The sequence below is a fragment of the Trichechus manatus genome, unplaced genomic scaffold (assembly GCF_000243295.1).
Source record: "Trichechus manatus latirostris isolate Lorelei unplaced genomic scaffold, TriManLat1.0 scaffold00028, whole genome shotgun sequence".
Lineage (NCBI taxonomy): Eukaryota > Metazoa > Chordata > Mammalia > Sirenia > Trichechidae > Trichechus > Trichechus manatus.
The window spans coordinates 12,797,940-12,814,918 of record NW_004443964.1 but is presented as its reverse complement, the minus strand read 5'-3'; the positions used below and the strand labels follow the sequence as shown (position 1 = coordinate 12,814,918).

The 16,979-nt window shown below is 42.4% G+C and overlaps 1 protein-coding gene across 3 annotated transcripts in view; it reads left to right on the top strand.

The window, feature by feature from the left end:
- Positions 1-16,979, top strand: part of MAP2K6 (mitogen-activated protein kinase kinase 6) — a 115,795-nt gene that overhangs the window by 94,256 nt on the left and 4,560 nt on the right. The window contains exons 8-11 of one of the 3 annotated variants that reach the window (XM_023729278.1): positions 332-459; positions 1,551-1,628; positions 3,620-3,759; positions 12,520-12,565. In XM_023729278.1, coding sequence (XP_023585046.1) covers positions 332-459; positions 1,551-1,628; positions 3,620-3,759; positions 12,520-12,565 — 392 coding nt within the window. Of the gene's footprint in view, positions 1-331; positions 460-1,550; positions 1,629-3,619; positions 3,760-7,349; positions 7,517-12,519; positions 12,566-16,979 lie in introns of those variants that run through there. The other 2 variants (XM_023729279.1, XM_023729280.1) reach the window with 2 other exon arrangements.

The window sequence follows — 16,979 nt, the reverse complement described above, 5'->3', positions numbered from 1 at the left end:
GTCTGCCTTTTCCATCCCATAATCTATTACTCCTACACTAAATAATTTTTTAAAGTTCTTGACCCATACTGGGGCAATGGAGATGGTACAATAAGTAGAAGAAACTGTTCTTTCCATTGGTGGATTCACGGTCCTACAAGAAGGACAAAGCGTGAGCTAGAAAATGAAGTTGAAAGCAATCAGCAGGTATGTAACTGAGTCCAAGCTGGCAGTTGTGTTGGGCTATGTGGACTCAGGAAGGTGAAGAAGAAATGGAGATTTCTCGCCCTCTGGTGGTGGAGATGTGGATCTTCCAAGGGAGTGATCAGCTCGTGGTTGTTCTTGCTTTCAGATGTGAAGCCTTCGAACGTGCTGATCAATGCTCTGGGCCAAGTGAAGATGTGTGACTTTGGAATCAGTGGCTACCTTGTGGACTCTGTTGCTAAAACGATCGACGCAGGATGCAAACCCTACATGGCTGTAAGCTGGGGGTGGCATCTGGGACTGCACCTGCCAGCAGACCAGGCCAGGAGACAGAAGTGGAAGGTCACAGAGGGAAAAGGAAAATGTGTTATCTCCTCGCCTTGCCTAAGACCCAAGAAATACCTGCATCTTTTTAAATCTTAGATACAGTGAAACCTGTGAGAGCCAGAACTCAACGGGACTGCCTTGTTTTTCTGGGTCTTGCAAGTTTTTCGCCCTTGACAGGGGGCAGTCTTACCACTTTTCTGTTGCTCCTTTTGGTAGAAAATATTTGAGTTTTTCTTCTCTGACAGGTTTCCACCTTACACAAGTTCTGGCTTTCATAGGTTTTACTGTATTTCCTGTCTGCAATCATTCGTTAGTTCGTTCATATGTATTACTTTATTTTAAATCAAGTAAAAGCTGTATCATATCATTTGAAAAAATATATATAAGTGATATAGCCTGCACAATTTCCCACACTGAATGGCAGGTGAGTGTTACTTTCCTTGTTGAGCACAGAACAGTAAATAGAATTTAAATTACCCAAACCAGTCAGTTAGGTTCGTCATTAGATAATCTCATGGCTGTGAACAAGGTTCATTGCTGTAGGCAGATAACTTGGGGTCCCCTTCACTGAAGAGATTCATAATGTGTTCTTTTTGGAAATGAACTTGTTCCTGGAATTGAAAAACTTTCTTTCCAGGTTTAATAAAAGTTGCTTAGGTCTTTGCCACCACCAGTAGTCCAATGAGACTTGACGATTCTTTTCACTCAGTTCTGGACTGTTGGTGTTTTTAGTAAGAAAAATTCTAGACTGGAGAGTAGCTTTGTAACACATACTCGTTTCTTCTTATTGTGAAATTGAAATTCGCTTTGATATGTGAAGGGACTTTGATCCATTCCTCTCTTCCAGAAGAGACTAGCATAGAATGCAGAAAACTCCGTGGAGATGTTGTTATTTATTGTAGTTAGTGAGTCTTCTGGGCTGGGGAGGCACACGTACAGCTTGTAACAACTCCATGGCAGCTGGTTTACCTAGCCCCACTCCCAGAGAATTTACTGAGCCAAGAATACCATCTCAGTTGTCTTTTCTGTCTTCTTTCCAGCCTGAAAGAATAAACCCAGAGCTCAACCAGAAGGGATACAGTGTGAAATCCGACATCTGGAGCCTGGGCATCACAATGGTAGTGTGTGCTAATTTCCATGGACGCTGACCTTCTGGGCATGACGTTGGAAGTGGGCTGACTTTGGGACGAAGAGACAAATGTTCTAAATGCTGGTCTTGGGCATTCTTTCTTGCTCGAGATGGCAGGAGATTATCAGTGAAAATGTTTGCAGCATGTGTAATAGAAAGACTGCCCTAGGATTGGACAAACCCAACTTTTTCTTTTTTGTACTCCACCTCTGATTAGTTGTGTATCCTTGGGTAACTGACGTAGTCCCATGAACTGCCTTACTGTCCTCATTTGTAAAATGAGAAGGTCTGACTAGGCTCCTTATCGTTTAAAATTAAATTATTCTAGTTCTGATACACGCTGCAACATGGAAGAACTTTGAAGACATTATGCTCAGTGTGATGAGCCAGACACAAAAAGACAAATATTGTATGAGCTCACTTACATGAAATATCTAGAAGAGGCAAATGCGGAGAGACAGAAAGATTAGTGGTTGCCAGGGCCTGACGGAAGGGGAGAATGGGTAATTATTGCTTAATAGGTGCACAGTTTCTGTTTGGGGTGATGAAAACATTTTAGAAATAAATAGTGGCAATGGTTGTACATCATTGGGGATGTAATTAGTGCCACTGAAATGAACACTTGAAACTCCTTTAAATGGCAACTTTTGTGTTAAATATATTTTACTACAATTTAAAACAAACTAAATTAATCTAGTCAAGGCAAGAAGAAGCTTAAGCTACTCAAAGAGTGCTGTGTGTGGACCCTGATTAAAAAAAAAAAACCCATTACCGTTCAGTCAACTCTTACTCATAGTGACCCTGTATGAGTGGACCCACGCTGCGAGTGGACCCTGATAGGGCTGGGTTATCCGGGACATAGCCATGCTTCCCTGGATATTGTTAGGCTAGAAGTCTTGGCTGTTGAGGTAAGATATATCGTAAAGCCAGGACCCAACAAATAGTGTAATATCTTTAGGCACAGCCCTAAAATTATATAATCAGTGCCTTATCCATAACTTTCAAAAACCAGTTACTGTTGAGTCGACATCAGCTCATGGCAACCCCGTGTGTGTGTCAGAGCAGAACTGTGCTCCACAGGGTTTTCAGTGGCTAGTTTTTTGGAAGTAGATTGCCAGGCCTTTCTTCCAAGGTGTCTCTGGGTGGACTCAAACTTCCAACCTTTCAGTTAGCAGCCTAGGTGATCATAAATTTTCAGTTTATCACCAAGGTCTGGAATGATCTGCTGGGTCCTGGCTTCTTCCCAGGGACAGCAGCTGATTAAATCCTGTGAGTTATTCACATCCTCTGCCCAGAAAACACGTGATCCTGTAACAGCAAAGTGGCCTTTACTGAAGTCCAAAAAAAGATCAGTCATTTGGTCCTAGGGGTTATTTTAGTTTTTTTTTTTTTTTTTTTTTCATTCTAGCAAGGGGCCTGCAGATATACAGCTCTGTAAAGGTCTTAGGGGGAGAATTACTTTTCAGACCAAACATTTGAAAACCTGGTTGTTTCAACAAGTTTAATCCTACTGGCTTAACAATTTTTATTAAGTGCCACAGGGGGTTTCAATTTGGAACCTAGTTTTAAATAGGCTTAAATAACTGTCTCTGAAAAAAAAAACACCGTTGCCTTCGAGTTGATTCCGACTCATAGTGATCCTATCGGACCAAGTAGAACTGCCCCATAGGATTTCCAAGGAACACCTGGTGGATTCAAACCGCTGACCTTTTGGTTAACAGCTGTAGCTTTTAACCGCTACACCACCAGGGTTTCCTTGTAACTGTCTCTAATAAGATATATTTGAAAATCCCTATCACTAGAAATTGGGGGAAATTTGCTAGAGTACGTATTATTAGTTTATCCCCCTGCCCCCCTTTCAAGTTTTACTCGAACTTTTCCTCTGTACTTCTTTCTGGTTTTCTCGGGGCAAAACACACCTGCTTCTCTAAAGCAGCCCTGTTTAAACTGTTGTCATCTTGTTTTGCTCTCCCCTCCTAGATTGAGTTGGCCATCCTCCGGTTTCCCTATGATTCGTGGGGAACCCCCTTTCAGCAGCTCAAACAGGTGGTAGAAGAGCCATCTCCACAACTCCCGGCAGACAAGTTCTCCGCAGAGTTTGTTGACTTTACCTCACAGTGGTAAGAGAGCCTCGTCTCCCAGATGTCAGGGCTAAGAAAGAAGATGAGTTCTCATGAGTTTGCTCCATCGGGTTTAGTCCATTGTGCATACGCAGTTATTCCGAAAGCAGGTGTTGAGTATGCCCTCTGTGCTGGAGATCAGAGATGACTGCATCACAGTCCCTGCCCTCATTGAGCTCACAGTCAGGTAGAGGCGTCTCATCAATCAGTAATTACGGTACAATATGGCAAGTCCAATGATGGGGATATGCGTGGGGTGTTTCGGGAGCGCTAAAGAGAGATATTGGGAAAGACTTTCTCGAGAGAGTGAGTTCTGAGTTGAGACTATGTGAGATATTTTTCCAGCAAAAGGAAAGTAGCAGGGGGAAAGGTATTCTAAGAAGAAGAAACATCACCCATAGTGTTGTGTGCTGTTGAGTCAATTCCAACTCATAGCGACCCCATGTGACAGAGTAGAACTTCCCCATAGGATTTCTGAGGCTGTAATCTTTACAGGAGCAGATCGCCAGGTCTTTGTCATGTGAAGTCACTGGGTGGGTTCAGACTGCCAACCCTTTGGTTAGCAGCCAAGTATTTAACCATTGCGTCAGCAGGGCTCCTTATGAATAGTGTTAAAAAGAGAGAAGCAACTTTATAAGAGATATAAGCAGTCTGATGTTGATTCGAGCATAAAGATAGAGGCTGATAGCACCCTCTAGAAGCCTAGTGATAGGGAACAGATAAAACACAAAGACTCACCTTAGGTAAGAAGACAGTGTGTTAGTTTGAGAGTGTTACTTAGGTACCTAGAAGTCTCATTTTAGTGCATTGGAGGCTGTTCCCCGTGGGTATAATTGTCTGTGAGGGTATAGTGGATAGTGTTTAGGGTCTGGGGAAGATATCCAAAGAAAGTTGGAGTTGAAAGAAGGAAGGAACCATTGTAATGCTATAAATGTTTTATTTTCATGGAAATTACCAGTGGAATCTAGGCGAGTAAAAGAATGGATCCTTTTCTCTGGACGATCCAGTGATTTCTGTCTGTGTGGCGCCGGTGGTGCCTAGCATAACTTGATCTTAATGAATATTGCATCAAGTGCTGCTGGAAAAAAAGATGCCAAAGTGAAGCACAAAATAGCACCAAGTCAGTTTATTTGGGCATCCTGCAGGAGCAGATGAGAACTGGGAGAAAGGGGAGTTAGAGATGGTGACAAGACTACCTGTGACCCCTGGAGAGTAGCAGTTCTGGCCATTGCTGCCGAGGGAGGAGCTGGAGCTCTGTAGACTTTTGGAAACATGGAGGACACTGAAGCAACCCTTTCCTCATGGTTATCACTGCTTGGCCGCCATGCTGTTTGGAGAAGTGTTCTGGTTTTTGGAAGACACGATGAGACAAAGCAACTGTCTGTTGCTGGTGAAGCTAAGGCCTCCTGGACTCATTGTACCATCTCTCCCCTGGATCTTTTTCCTAATGATAGATGAGGCTGCCCTACAGTTGTTTTTGTTTTCTTGACTGAATGGCCAGGGAGAGACTGGAGCACTGAACTCTAGTGCAGGATGTTACTGGGTGCCTCTTAAAATATACGTCCTCCGGGGCTACTCAGATGTGTCCTGTCTGCTTTCCCTGAGTGAGTGTGCTGGATGTGGTGATACACCTACCAGATTGAGGTGGGCTCATGATTTTGTCTTTGGGTTCAAGAATGTGGTGTGTTGTGTATTTCCCCCTTATCCTCAGATGTTTGAAGGTCACCTGGGAAAAGCGATGAGTGGTCTTGGATTGTTCAGACTCATAGTTCTCAAAGGTGTGGTAATGGTAAAGGATCTTTCTAGGGGAGGTCTCTCCACACTATCCTCCCTACTACCCTTCTCCCACTTGCCCCCTTCGCCCAAGATTCTAGGTACTTCAGAAAACTTTGGTAAGAATGAAGCTGGTGTGAATAGTTTGAGAAAGCTGAGGCCCCTCTTGGGAATCACCAGTTTCATCCACTGGTTCTCAACTCTGACCGCTCATTTACAAAACTCTAGGGAGTTTTCAAAAGTACTGTTGCCTAAACCTCACCCTCAGAGACTCTGATTTACTTGGTCTGGAGAAGGGCATGAATATCGATATTTTTTCACATGTTCCTCAAGTCAACATAATGTATAGCCAGGGGTGAGAACCCATACTTCAGACATACAATCTGAAGACCTGCTGTCAACTTCTTTCTGTTCAGAAAGCTTCTATTCTTGCACTGTTTATTTAAAAATCATTCAACTAGTTTAATTTTCTTTCACCAAAGTATTATTTCTCTTGAATAGAATTTCCCCCCAAGGAATCAGAGCTTTAAAGATATTTTTAAAGGAAAATCTTGAAAAAGAAGTAACTTTTCTAATTTCGATATATGCACCCTTAATGTGGAAATTCCAGCTACTTGCATTATTTTCCTTTATATAATGACCACCCTGTAGCCACCCTTGCCCTCTCGAACACCTGTAGTGTCTTCACGGCTGCCTCTTTGAGATTTTCCCTTCACTCTCTTTTCTCTCAATTCAAGTCCCAGCTATTGTAATAGTTTGTTATTTTAAGATGTTGAGCCGTAGACATGGTCCTGCTTTCCTGGAACTGTTAATTCTGCTAACTCTGAGTCTTCTCCTTTGTACTCAAGAAAGCCAGTCTGGCTTGCTTATGGGGTTTCCTAATAACAATAATGATAATAGAAAAGAAATTCAAACTACTTCAACTCGGAAGTCACCAAAGGATAAATTTTTCTTCTTCAAACTCCCAGTGCTGTCGCTCGTTTAGAATCTGATACCTAAGAACATCAACTGTGTAAAATAGTGAGTCATTTTTGTTGGTAGGAGAACTGGGAAGTAGAAGCGGAGCGTTTATTCTCATTTTTATGAGCAGTTTTTCTTATCCTCAGTCAGATTTTTTTTAAGAGTGTAGTCTCTTATTTTAGATTCCTAGTCAATAGATTTTTGCCTGCCATAAACCACCAATATATTCTCTTTGCTATCCCCTAAGGGGAAACCCTGGTGGCATAGTGGTTAAGAGCTATGGCTGCTAACCAAAAGGTCAGCAGTTCGAATCCAACAGGTGCTCTATGGGGCATTTCTACTCTGTCCTATAGGGTCACTATGAGTGGAATCAACTCAACAACACTGGGTTTTTTTTTTTTTTTTTTTTTTTTTTTTGGTTTATCGCCTAAGGAAGAACATTAAATTATTTTGATGTCAAGTTGGAAAAGTTGTCTCATGCTTCAAAAACAGCACTGATTTCTTTTTAAATCTTATGACTGGCTTAGATCTTTATGGAAACAATTTTATTTTTCATATATATATTAGCATACAGATACATACCTCCACCTGATACTAGTCTAGTTAGTTCACTTTTTTTTTTTTTTTAAATTACTGGTAGTTTTAAGTTTGATCTAGAGCTAGGTTGAAAGATTGGAAAGGTGATTGTTTCCGAAAAACACCTGTTCTGTGATGATGAGAAAGATGTAGCCTGTAAGTGTAGCTCCCTTTTATCAGCTCTTCTTCTGTTTCTCTGCGTATAAAGCTGTACTTTGGAGACACATCTTCATGAAAGGACCCTTTTTTGAGTGATCTCCATGTGGTTCCTGTATTTTTAGGACATAATCAGGCTGTGATCCTGCAAGACTTTTCAAAAAGCCCTAACTCTTTGTGGTTAGTAGGGAAAAGAGACAACAGATTTGAAAAGCAAAAAGTTTAATCTTAAATTTCAAGATAAGTACAACTATTGTTTTTTTCTCCTACATTTGTCTTTGGGATAAACATAGAAGTAGAAGGAAGGTCTATTACTCACAGCCTAGGTCATCTGTGAGGGTATTTTTGACCTTGTATAGGATGCATCCTGTCTAAGCGTTTGATGGCATCACGATGCTGTTGTGGACTCTCTACCTGCATCCAGGGAATCACCTTGGTAGCCATGTTGCTCCAATCTGTCAGTATTGATCACTGTTGCCAGTTGGCAGTAAATTGTGGTTTGTGGGGTGGGGTAGAAAGCACTGCCAGGCTAACACTCTTGCACCCAAAGTTATCTCTAAAGCCCAGAGTCCCAGGCTTTATAATTCTTTTGCAATAACATCAGAGAAACATCTTAAAGGAAAAAAACAGAAAATTAGGCATTTATTTCTTATGAATTTGAAGAAAAACTCAATGATTCCTTAAAAGCCCTTCCCTTCTGTACTTATTCTGAAATAGGACTACTGGATGATTTTTTCTTCCTCTTTTTCCTACCCGTGGCTTTCTTATCATAGGGGTTTTAAAGAATTCCTGGGCTGGGTGGTACTCACCATATAGACCTTGTTTTGGGATTCATAATAGAGAAATCTAACAGAAAAACCTTACATTCTGGCCCTGCAAAAGGGCCAACAAATGAGTTTCTCAAAAAATTGGAATCTTAGCGGGTTTATATTTTTCACTGTAACCTCTTCCTATAAGTTCACAGGCTTGAGGACTGAAGGAAGTCACTGAAAATCAACTGCCGAGTTCCAAAACAGCTAACCTTCCCTTTTGCTTTTCCTCCAGGCCTGTTAAAAGGGTTCAGGGCCCAAATAGTTATATTGGCCTGCCTGAAGGTTTGTGGGAGTGTGTTGGAGGCCCGCCTAGACGCTGATACTGTCTGACTCAGAGGAACTAGTATAAAACAGAGACTCACTGCTGTTGAGTCGATTCTGACTCATAGGGACCCTGTAGGACAGATTAGAACAGCCCCAGAGGGTTTCCAAAGCTGTAATCTTTACGGAAACAGACTGCCACGTCTTTCTCCGGCCGAGCAGCTGGTGGATTCGAACCTCCAACCTTTTTGTTAGCAGCAGAATGCTTAACCACTGCACCACCAGGACTACTTAAAACAGAGGCAATCAAATACAATCTCCAACTTCTTCAGGAAAGACAGTAAAAAAAGACATTGCATATTTATTGAGCTTATGAAAAATATATGGCTTCAGAGGCACAATGTATTTTGTTTCTGTGGATGCACCAAATAGCCTTCTTGGCAATGCTCAGGGAGATTTCAAATAGGCAGAAATCCTCCGATCAGCACAAAATCCAAGCTAGCAATTCTCAAGACAGCATGAAGCTGTTTTCTAGTGTCAGCTACGGTCAGGAGCGTGTGTTGCGGCATTTGGAAGAGGAATTAGGGCAGTTAGCTAATTGCACGCTTGAAAATGACAAGCCACTTGAAAATTCAAAAGTCTGACTCAAATCCAAAAAAGAAATTGGTGGAGCTTTGAACTTCACAGTTGTTATTTTATACTGGATTTCAAGTACTTCCTATTAAACATGGAAAATTTGCTTTTCCCCCTAACCTTCTGCTGAGTATTTTGCTGTTCTTAGCCCATGTTTAGAAGTGTTCGTGATGTAAAAGATGGAGAGAATGGGTTCTATCAGTTATAGTAATTCAATAAACAGCCTTGGTTTGCTTTGTTAAGAATTTTCTGTCAATACTTTCACTAGTGCTTGGGGTGAATTCTGACCTTTCTAACCAGAGGCCGTAAATCAAGAAATAGCCTGCTGGCGGGAGTCTCTGAGGTCTCAGGAATCCTTAAAATTTTATGATAGATCAACTTTGGGTACTTTCCCCACTTTCCCTTTATAGAGATTTTAAGAAAGCAATTCTGGAGAAATTTTCACAAACTGTTCCAGAAGTGAAAAGATAAGAAACCCTGACTTAAAATCACTTCTTCTTAAGAAAAAAGGAGGCATTTATGGTCTTCTGCCCCATGGGAAGGAGAGTCTTATCTCATTATCTTATCTACTAAATAAATCAAAAAACCAAGCCAGTTGCCATGGAGTCGATTTCGACTCATGGCAACCCCATGTGTGTCAGAGTAGAACTGTGCTCCATAGGCTGAGTTTTTGAAAGTAGATTGCCTGACCTTTCTTCTGAGGCACCGTTGGATGGATTCTAACCTCCAACCTTTAGGTTAGCTGCTAAGCATGTTAATCATCTGCAGACCCAGGAACTCCAAACGCTAAATTGTTGTTGTTGCTAGGTGCCGTCCAGTTGGTTCCGACTCATAGTGACCCCATGTACAACAGAACGAAACCCTGCCCTGTCCTGCGCCATTCTCACAGTCATTGTTATGTTTGAGCCCATTGTTGAAGCCACTGTGTCAGTCCATCTCGTTGAGGGTCTTCCTCTTTTTCACTGACTGTACTTCACCAAGCATGATGTCCTTCTCCTCCTGATAACCCTAAATAGAAGGACAAAAAGCAGTGACACCATAAAGATCCCTGGTTGGTTAAAGAGGCCATTGTTTTAACATTTAAAAACAAGCTTTTCTTCCTGGCTGTAATTCCCTCGGTTCAGACCAATGGAAGCTGTAATGGAAAGGTGGGCTGTGTTCCTAAACGAGAGTGTTTCAGAGTCAATGCACATCTAGGGTCTGAGGACTGACTAATTTTCCATCTAAATAGAGACACCCAAATGCAACCACTTGACTATGGAGCGTGCCTTTAATGTTGCATTTGTGCTTTTCATCATTGATTTAGCAAGTTAAATTGTTCAAGTTCTGGAAAAGACTTTTTTGATTTTTAATTTGCTTTGAACAATAGCTGGGAATTCAGGGCTTTTGTCCATTTGCCCGTTTGTCTGTTTGTTTAGGAGGGTCTACGTGCAATCAGCAATACCCCTGGGGTCACATTTCTTCTTCTATGTTTCTCTCTAGGTGAACTAGCTCTTGACTTAGAAAAATTTTTTGCTTCCTGGGGTGCTGGGTGGTAGTGATGAGAATGTGCCCAAACGACAGACGAACCAGCTGGAGAGAATTCTCTTAAGTGAATTCTGTCTCTGAAAGGGGATAGAAGGTAGCAACAAGTAGGAACGCCCTCGCACATACAGAGCAGATTTTCTCCACCTCCGCACTAGTAACCTTTTGGACTGGTTGATGCCTTGTTGTGGGGGACTGTCCTGTGCATTATAAGTGTTTAGCAACATCCCTGGCCTCTCCCTAGTAGATACAAGTAACACCTCCCTACCAGTTGCAATGGCCAAAATGCCCTCAGACATTACTAGATACCCCATTAAAAAAAAAAAAATTGCTGTCAAGATGATTCCAAGACATAGAAACCCTGTAGGACAGAGTAGAACTGCCCCATAGGGTTTCCAAGGCTGAAATCTTTACGGAAGCAGACTGCCACACCTTTCTCCTGCAGAGTGGCTGGTGGGTTCAAACCGCCGACCTTTCGATTAGCGGGCTAGGGCTTAACCACTCTGCCACCAGGGCTCCATAAATATCCCGTAGGGAAGGCAAAATCACCTAAGGTTGAAACCCCCCAAGATAGCCTTATAGAATTCCAAGCTATAGGTACGTGCAAAACTGTAAGCGAGAGATACAAGGTCTATTCATCTCACTCAAATATACCTTCCCATGTCAACCAGACTTTGACAGTTGATCATTTCTCTGTCTAATTCATTCTTATTTTTATCCTCAGTTGAGCTGAAACTTTCTCTCATAGGTTGTCTGGTCACTGAGGTCTCTAGGTCCTAGGTCTGCCCTCAGTTCCAGGCTGAAACTTCTCTCCTCACATCTACCTGTACCCTGTCCCAGGTTCCCTGGCTTCTTCTACCCACAGCATTGCCCGGAACAAACTGGTAGGCCACTTTAAGTTGTCTGGGTTCAACAGCTTCCCCTTTTTTTGTTGTCGTTCTGTTTCATTTCGTTTTGTTTTAAACCACAGTTTCTCAAAGCGTCTCAACTATCTCACTCTCTGATGGTTCTGCATCTTGCCCCCCGCTGTTAGCCCGTGTGGATGGGGCACGGTTCATGTCACACATCCTAGATCTCATGGGCTCAAACTGATCCATTAGCACAAACACCAGCAACGTAATATCAGTCACGTTTTGGTTCCTTCAACCCAAGGCAAAGCTCCTTTCCATTCATGTCTGATTTTATGGCCCAGCGGGCCCAGGAATTTCTAGGTTGCCTTGTAAATCATAGTTTTCAAAATCATCCTTTTCTCCATTCTGTAACTTGGGATTTTTTTCCTCCAAATAAACTGCTTCTTTTCTTTTTTCTTTCTTTTTTTTCCTCCCATTTTTAAAGCCGGGGTGGGTTGAGAATAGGGGTGAGGGGTTGGTCTCTTCATATGGCAGTTTTATGACTGTTGCTTGTAGTTTCAAATGTTATTAAGATAACAGCTGGCTGAAGGAACAGAGGTCACTTGACAGGAGCACGTTACCACATAATATTTCCGAGAAGAATTGCTAAGTCACTGACGGAGCGTGCTTTCTCGTTCATCAGCCAAGATGTTGGAAACAAGCAACAGTACCTTAGAAATTTTACAGATTGATTGCCTCTATCTCAGGCTGGTTAGGTTAGGAATATATAAAAGCAAATAATTCAAGGCAGCCAGAAGCAAGGAGACCCAGGTAGTTGAACATAGCAAAGAGATAAGAAATGTAATTTAGGAAACAACTATCGATTTCTTTGCCAGTGGGGGTGGATTAAAAGCTGCTTTGAGGGAAAGTAGATATGTTATTTTGAAATATAATGGCTGTAGATCAGGAAAGTTAGTTTATGTGTCATTGTTACAGGACCAAAAACAAACTGAACACACACATATCTGTTTTCCCTATTGAAGTACACCCAAAGTTAATTGGAAACATAATTTATAAGCAGAAGAGAGAAGGAAAGTCAAGATGGGAGGCCTACATTTTCAATATATTTTAAAGCTGGTTACATTTAGTCTTCTACAGATTCTGAAATCCTAGTCTAGTGAAAATACAGATGGTTTCTAGATCTGAATGTGATTTTTTTTTTTTCTTTCTTTTAGCTTGAAGAAGAATTCCAAAGAAAGGCCAACGTATCCAGAGCTTATGGTAAGTAGTGTAAGCAGGGTAAACATGTCCAGACTAACAGCTAGTGAAGGCAAAGTAACAGAGACCTAAATTATAACAAATACATTAAAAGAGTTAGTTCACTGAGACATCAGTGACGGGGATTGACCTCAGGAAGGATGAGCTGAGACTCCTGCATTCATACGGTCGTTATTGTTGTAGTCAGCTGCGATCGAGTCAGCCCGTGATCCGCGTCAGCCCCACGCACAATGGAACAAAACGCTGCGCGGTCCTGCACCATCCGCATGATCGGTTACAGATCAGACCATTGTGATCCATAGGGTTCACAGGGGCTGATTTTGGGAATAGAATGCCAGGCCTTTCTTCCTAGTCTTAGTCTGGAAGCTCCACTGAAACCTGTTCAGCATCGTAGCAACATACAAGCCTCTACTCACAGATGGACGGTGGCTGCACGTGAGATGCATCAGCCGGGAACTGAACCCAGGTCTCCCGCATGGAAGGCAAGAATTCTACCACTGAACCACCAATGAACCCTGCATTGATATAACATCCTTCTTTAGTATAACCTAGGACCAGTCACCATTCTCAGCAGTTTTTTTCAGGCTGATAAACCTAATACGTGTTATAGACCAAATTATGTCTATAAAAAGTGCTTTGTATCTTCAAATTTTTAAAGATACCAGGAGTCACAAAATGCCAGTACAAAATGAAGGAAGACAGGATTTAAGACATTTCAATAAGGGAAGAAATTTTAGCACTGTGTGACTGATCAATTTTTGATAAAATATCTAGGATTCATTGGATGAACATTTTTGGTTCTATTTCTGCTTTACTTTTGGTGAGTGGCTAGGGAGGAAAGAATCACTTTGCTTTTTCTGTCTAGACAAAGCCTTATTCCTTTGAATTATACTGCCTCCCCACTCACATTTCAACATTTGCACTGTCAATGAAACAAACAAGCAAATCAAACCCACTGCCATCGAGTTGATTCCGACCCGTAGCGACCCCAGTAGAACTGCCCCGTAGGGTTTCCAAGGCTGTAATCCTTACAGAAGCAGACTGCTGCATCTTTCAATTGTGATAACTGCAATTCTAATTACAATTGATTCTTTAGTTACAGATGGCAAGAACCTAAACTTGGCAACACTGTGCTGTATCTAAGTCTGGGTTAAATGTGGGAGACACGCATCTTTTTGCGGGGTAGAAATAGAACATTTAGACTATTTACTAACTCATAGTAACCCTTCCCTAGATTTGTCTCAATTAACAAGGTTTTAGTTTTAGCAGGGGAAGGGAGGGTTGTGTTCATACACAATTTCAAAATTATAAGAGGAAGCTGGTTTGCTTGTTGTTTGTACGTGCCTTCGAGTCAACTTGGACTCATAGTGACCCCATGTGACACAGTAGAAGTGCCCCCTAGGGCTTTCTAGGCTGTAATCTTCATGGGAGCAGATCGCCAGGTCTGTCTCGCACAGAGCCACTGGTTGAGTTCGAACCACCAACTGCTTAACTGTTGCACCACCAGGGATGCTGGTAGCTTGCTTTCTGGATCACAGTTATTCAGCAGACGTTAAGTGCGGCTCCATCCCCTCCTACCCACAAGCAGTGCGCAATCCTCAAGGCAATCTCAGGGAAGGTGACAGACATGAAACACTACAGATTGGAGATGTCAAGCCAGGAAGGGGTTCTGAAGCTGATTGGGAGGCTGTGTGATTGTCACAGCCAATCACGTGGATTTTCGGTTCTGTTGCTCAAGCTTTGATTTAAGTCTGAACCCTTCTCCAAATTGGATGACCTTGAGATGAGACAAGGCCTTCTTCCTGAGCCTCCATTGTCCCCTTTAAAAAGGCAGCCCTCAGAGGCATTGGTGGTCCAGCGGTAGAATTCTTGCCTTCCATGCGGGACACCCAGTTTAATTCCCAGCCATTGCACCTCACGCATAGCCATCTGTGTTAGTGGGGGCTTGCATGTTGCTGTGATGCTGAACGGCTTTCAGCTTCCAGACTAAGATGGACTAGGAAGAAAGGCCTGGCAATCTACTGCTGCAAATCAGCCAGTGAAAACTCTATGGTCTGTTGTGCAGCCTGTCATGGGGATGGCGCAGGACTGGGCGACATTTTGTTCTGTTGTGCATGGGGCAGCCATGAGTTGGAGGAAGACTTGATGGCAGCTAACAGTAACAACCAGGGTCTTAGCACCCTACTTGTTTTACTCAACTAAGACCACAGTTGAGGGGGAAAAAATGCTTATCTTAGCTTATTACACATTTAGGTTGCATATTTCCACCTGATTTTTTTTTAATAGTTGGCAGAGGACTGGCTACTTTTTTTTTGGTATGATTATGTACCCTTGGAGCAGGTTAAAATTAATTTCACATAATGTACAGTGGACATAGAGTGATTCCTATGGGATCATATGGAGCCTGTAATTTTGTTTTAGGAATCTGAGTGGCGCAAGCAGCTTTGTGCTCGACTACTAACCTAAAGGTTGACGGTTCGAACCCACCCAGCAGTTGTGCGGAAGAAGGGCCTGGTGAACTGCTTCCATAAAGGTTACAGCCAAGAAAACCCTACGAGGCAGTTCTACTTTGTAACACGTGGGGTAACCATGAGTCAAGGGGCCAGCTCAATGGCAGCTAAAAACACAAACAATTCTGTTTTAATGTTGCCTTGTTTTGTCATTAATTTCAGATAAATGGAGCAACATTTCTAAATATTTCTGGCTATTTAAAATGCTAAATGTTTTTCTTTTTTTTTTTCTTCCAAGTGGCCTCTTATTAGAAAGTTCACTGAAACATACTTGAGGAAAAGATGCTGAGTTCTAGCTTAGTATACATTGGCAGCCGTGTTCACTTCTACTAAATTTGTATGTTGAATTCTGCCTTTCCAGAACATTCTAACACTATGGTATTGAATGGCTGATGTTTTACTGTTGTAAGATCGTGTGGATTCTGCCCCCCTCCTGCCTCCCCGTCTTATGGCATGAGGCTTTGTGGTACTGGAGTAGACTTGCCTTTAAGACTGTAACTGCTCTCTGCTTTCCTGTGGAATTGAGGTTTTAAAATGGAAAATCTGAGTCCAAACTCCCTGACTTAGCATTGGGAAAACAGATGCTAAGAGACTATTGTTTATCTTTTAGGAGTTGGTGAAGAGGTGGGAAGGAAAAGTCCATTTTCCAGGTGAAGGACAATATTTATTTACATCTTACAGAAATTTGAAATATTTTTATTCTTAGCTTGGATGGAGAGGTTTATATACTTTAAGATAATCTCATTCTCCTGCTCTCTCAAATTTGCACTGGGAGACACGACTAAGTAGGATTTGTTCTTCTAGAACAGGAGTCAGCCCATTTTTTCTCTGAAGGGCCAGATAGTAAGTATTTTTGACTTTGTGGGCCATGCAGTTTCAGTCACAACCTAACTGAGCTCTGCTCTTGTAGGGTGAAGCGACTGTATTCAGTACCCAGACAGATAAATGTGTGTGTGGTGGTGTTCCAGGAAAACTTTATTTCAAAAGCAGATGGTGGGCTGGATGTGGCCCCTGGGCCATGTTTTGTTGACCTCTGTCCTAGGTGATAGAGCCATGGTGGTGGAGTGGCTAATGCACACTCGGCTGCTAACTGAAAAGCCAGTGGTTCGAACCAGCAGCCTCTCTGCAGAAGAAAGATGTGGCAGTCTATAAAGATTCCATAAAGATCACAGCCTTGGAAACCCTATGGGGCAGTTTTACTCTGTCCTGTAGTTGGAATTGACTCAATAGCAATGGATTTGGTTTGGTTTTTGTGCTAGATGATGCATATACTATTTGCCTTTGAGTCAACTCTGAGTCATGGTGATCCCGTGTGTGCCAGAGTAGAACTGTGTGCCATAGGATTTTCAGTGGTTGATTTTTCAGAAGTAGATCACCAGGCCTCTTTTCCAAGGCACCTATGGTTGGAGTTGAACTTCCAACCTTTCAGTTAGCAGCCAAGTGGGTTAACTGTTTGCAGCAGGAATGGTGCCAAGGTGATTCAAGTGATCGCCCAGTGCGGTGATTATGTTCTTCAAATATCCTGGGGAATCATAGCTTGAATGGCAGTGTTAAACAAGGATGCTGGAAACCATCGGAAATCGTCGTCTTGAGGGATGAGGTGTTGTGCATGGAATATGAAGAGCATGGGTTGTTGTATCTTGCCCCTCTGCTCCTGGCAGATGTTCACAGTTCCATATTCTCTCCATGTACAACCAAAAACAAACATACAAGCAAACCAGTTGCCATCAAGTCAGTTCTGACTCACGGCAACCTCATGTGTGTCAGAGTAGAACTGTGTGCCATAGGGTTTTCAATGGCTGATTGTTCGGAAGTAGATGACCAGGCCTTTCTTCCGAGGCACTTCTGGGTGGACTGGAACTACCAGCCTTTCGGTTAGCAGCAAAGTGCATTCACCATTTGCACCA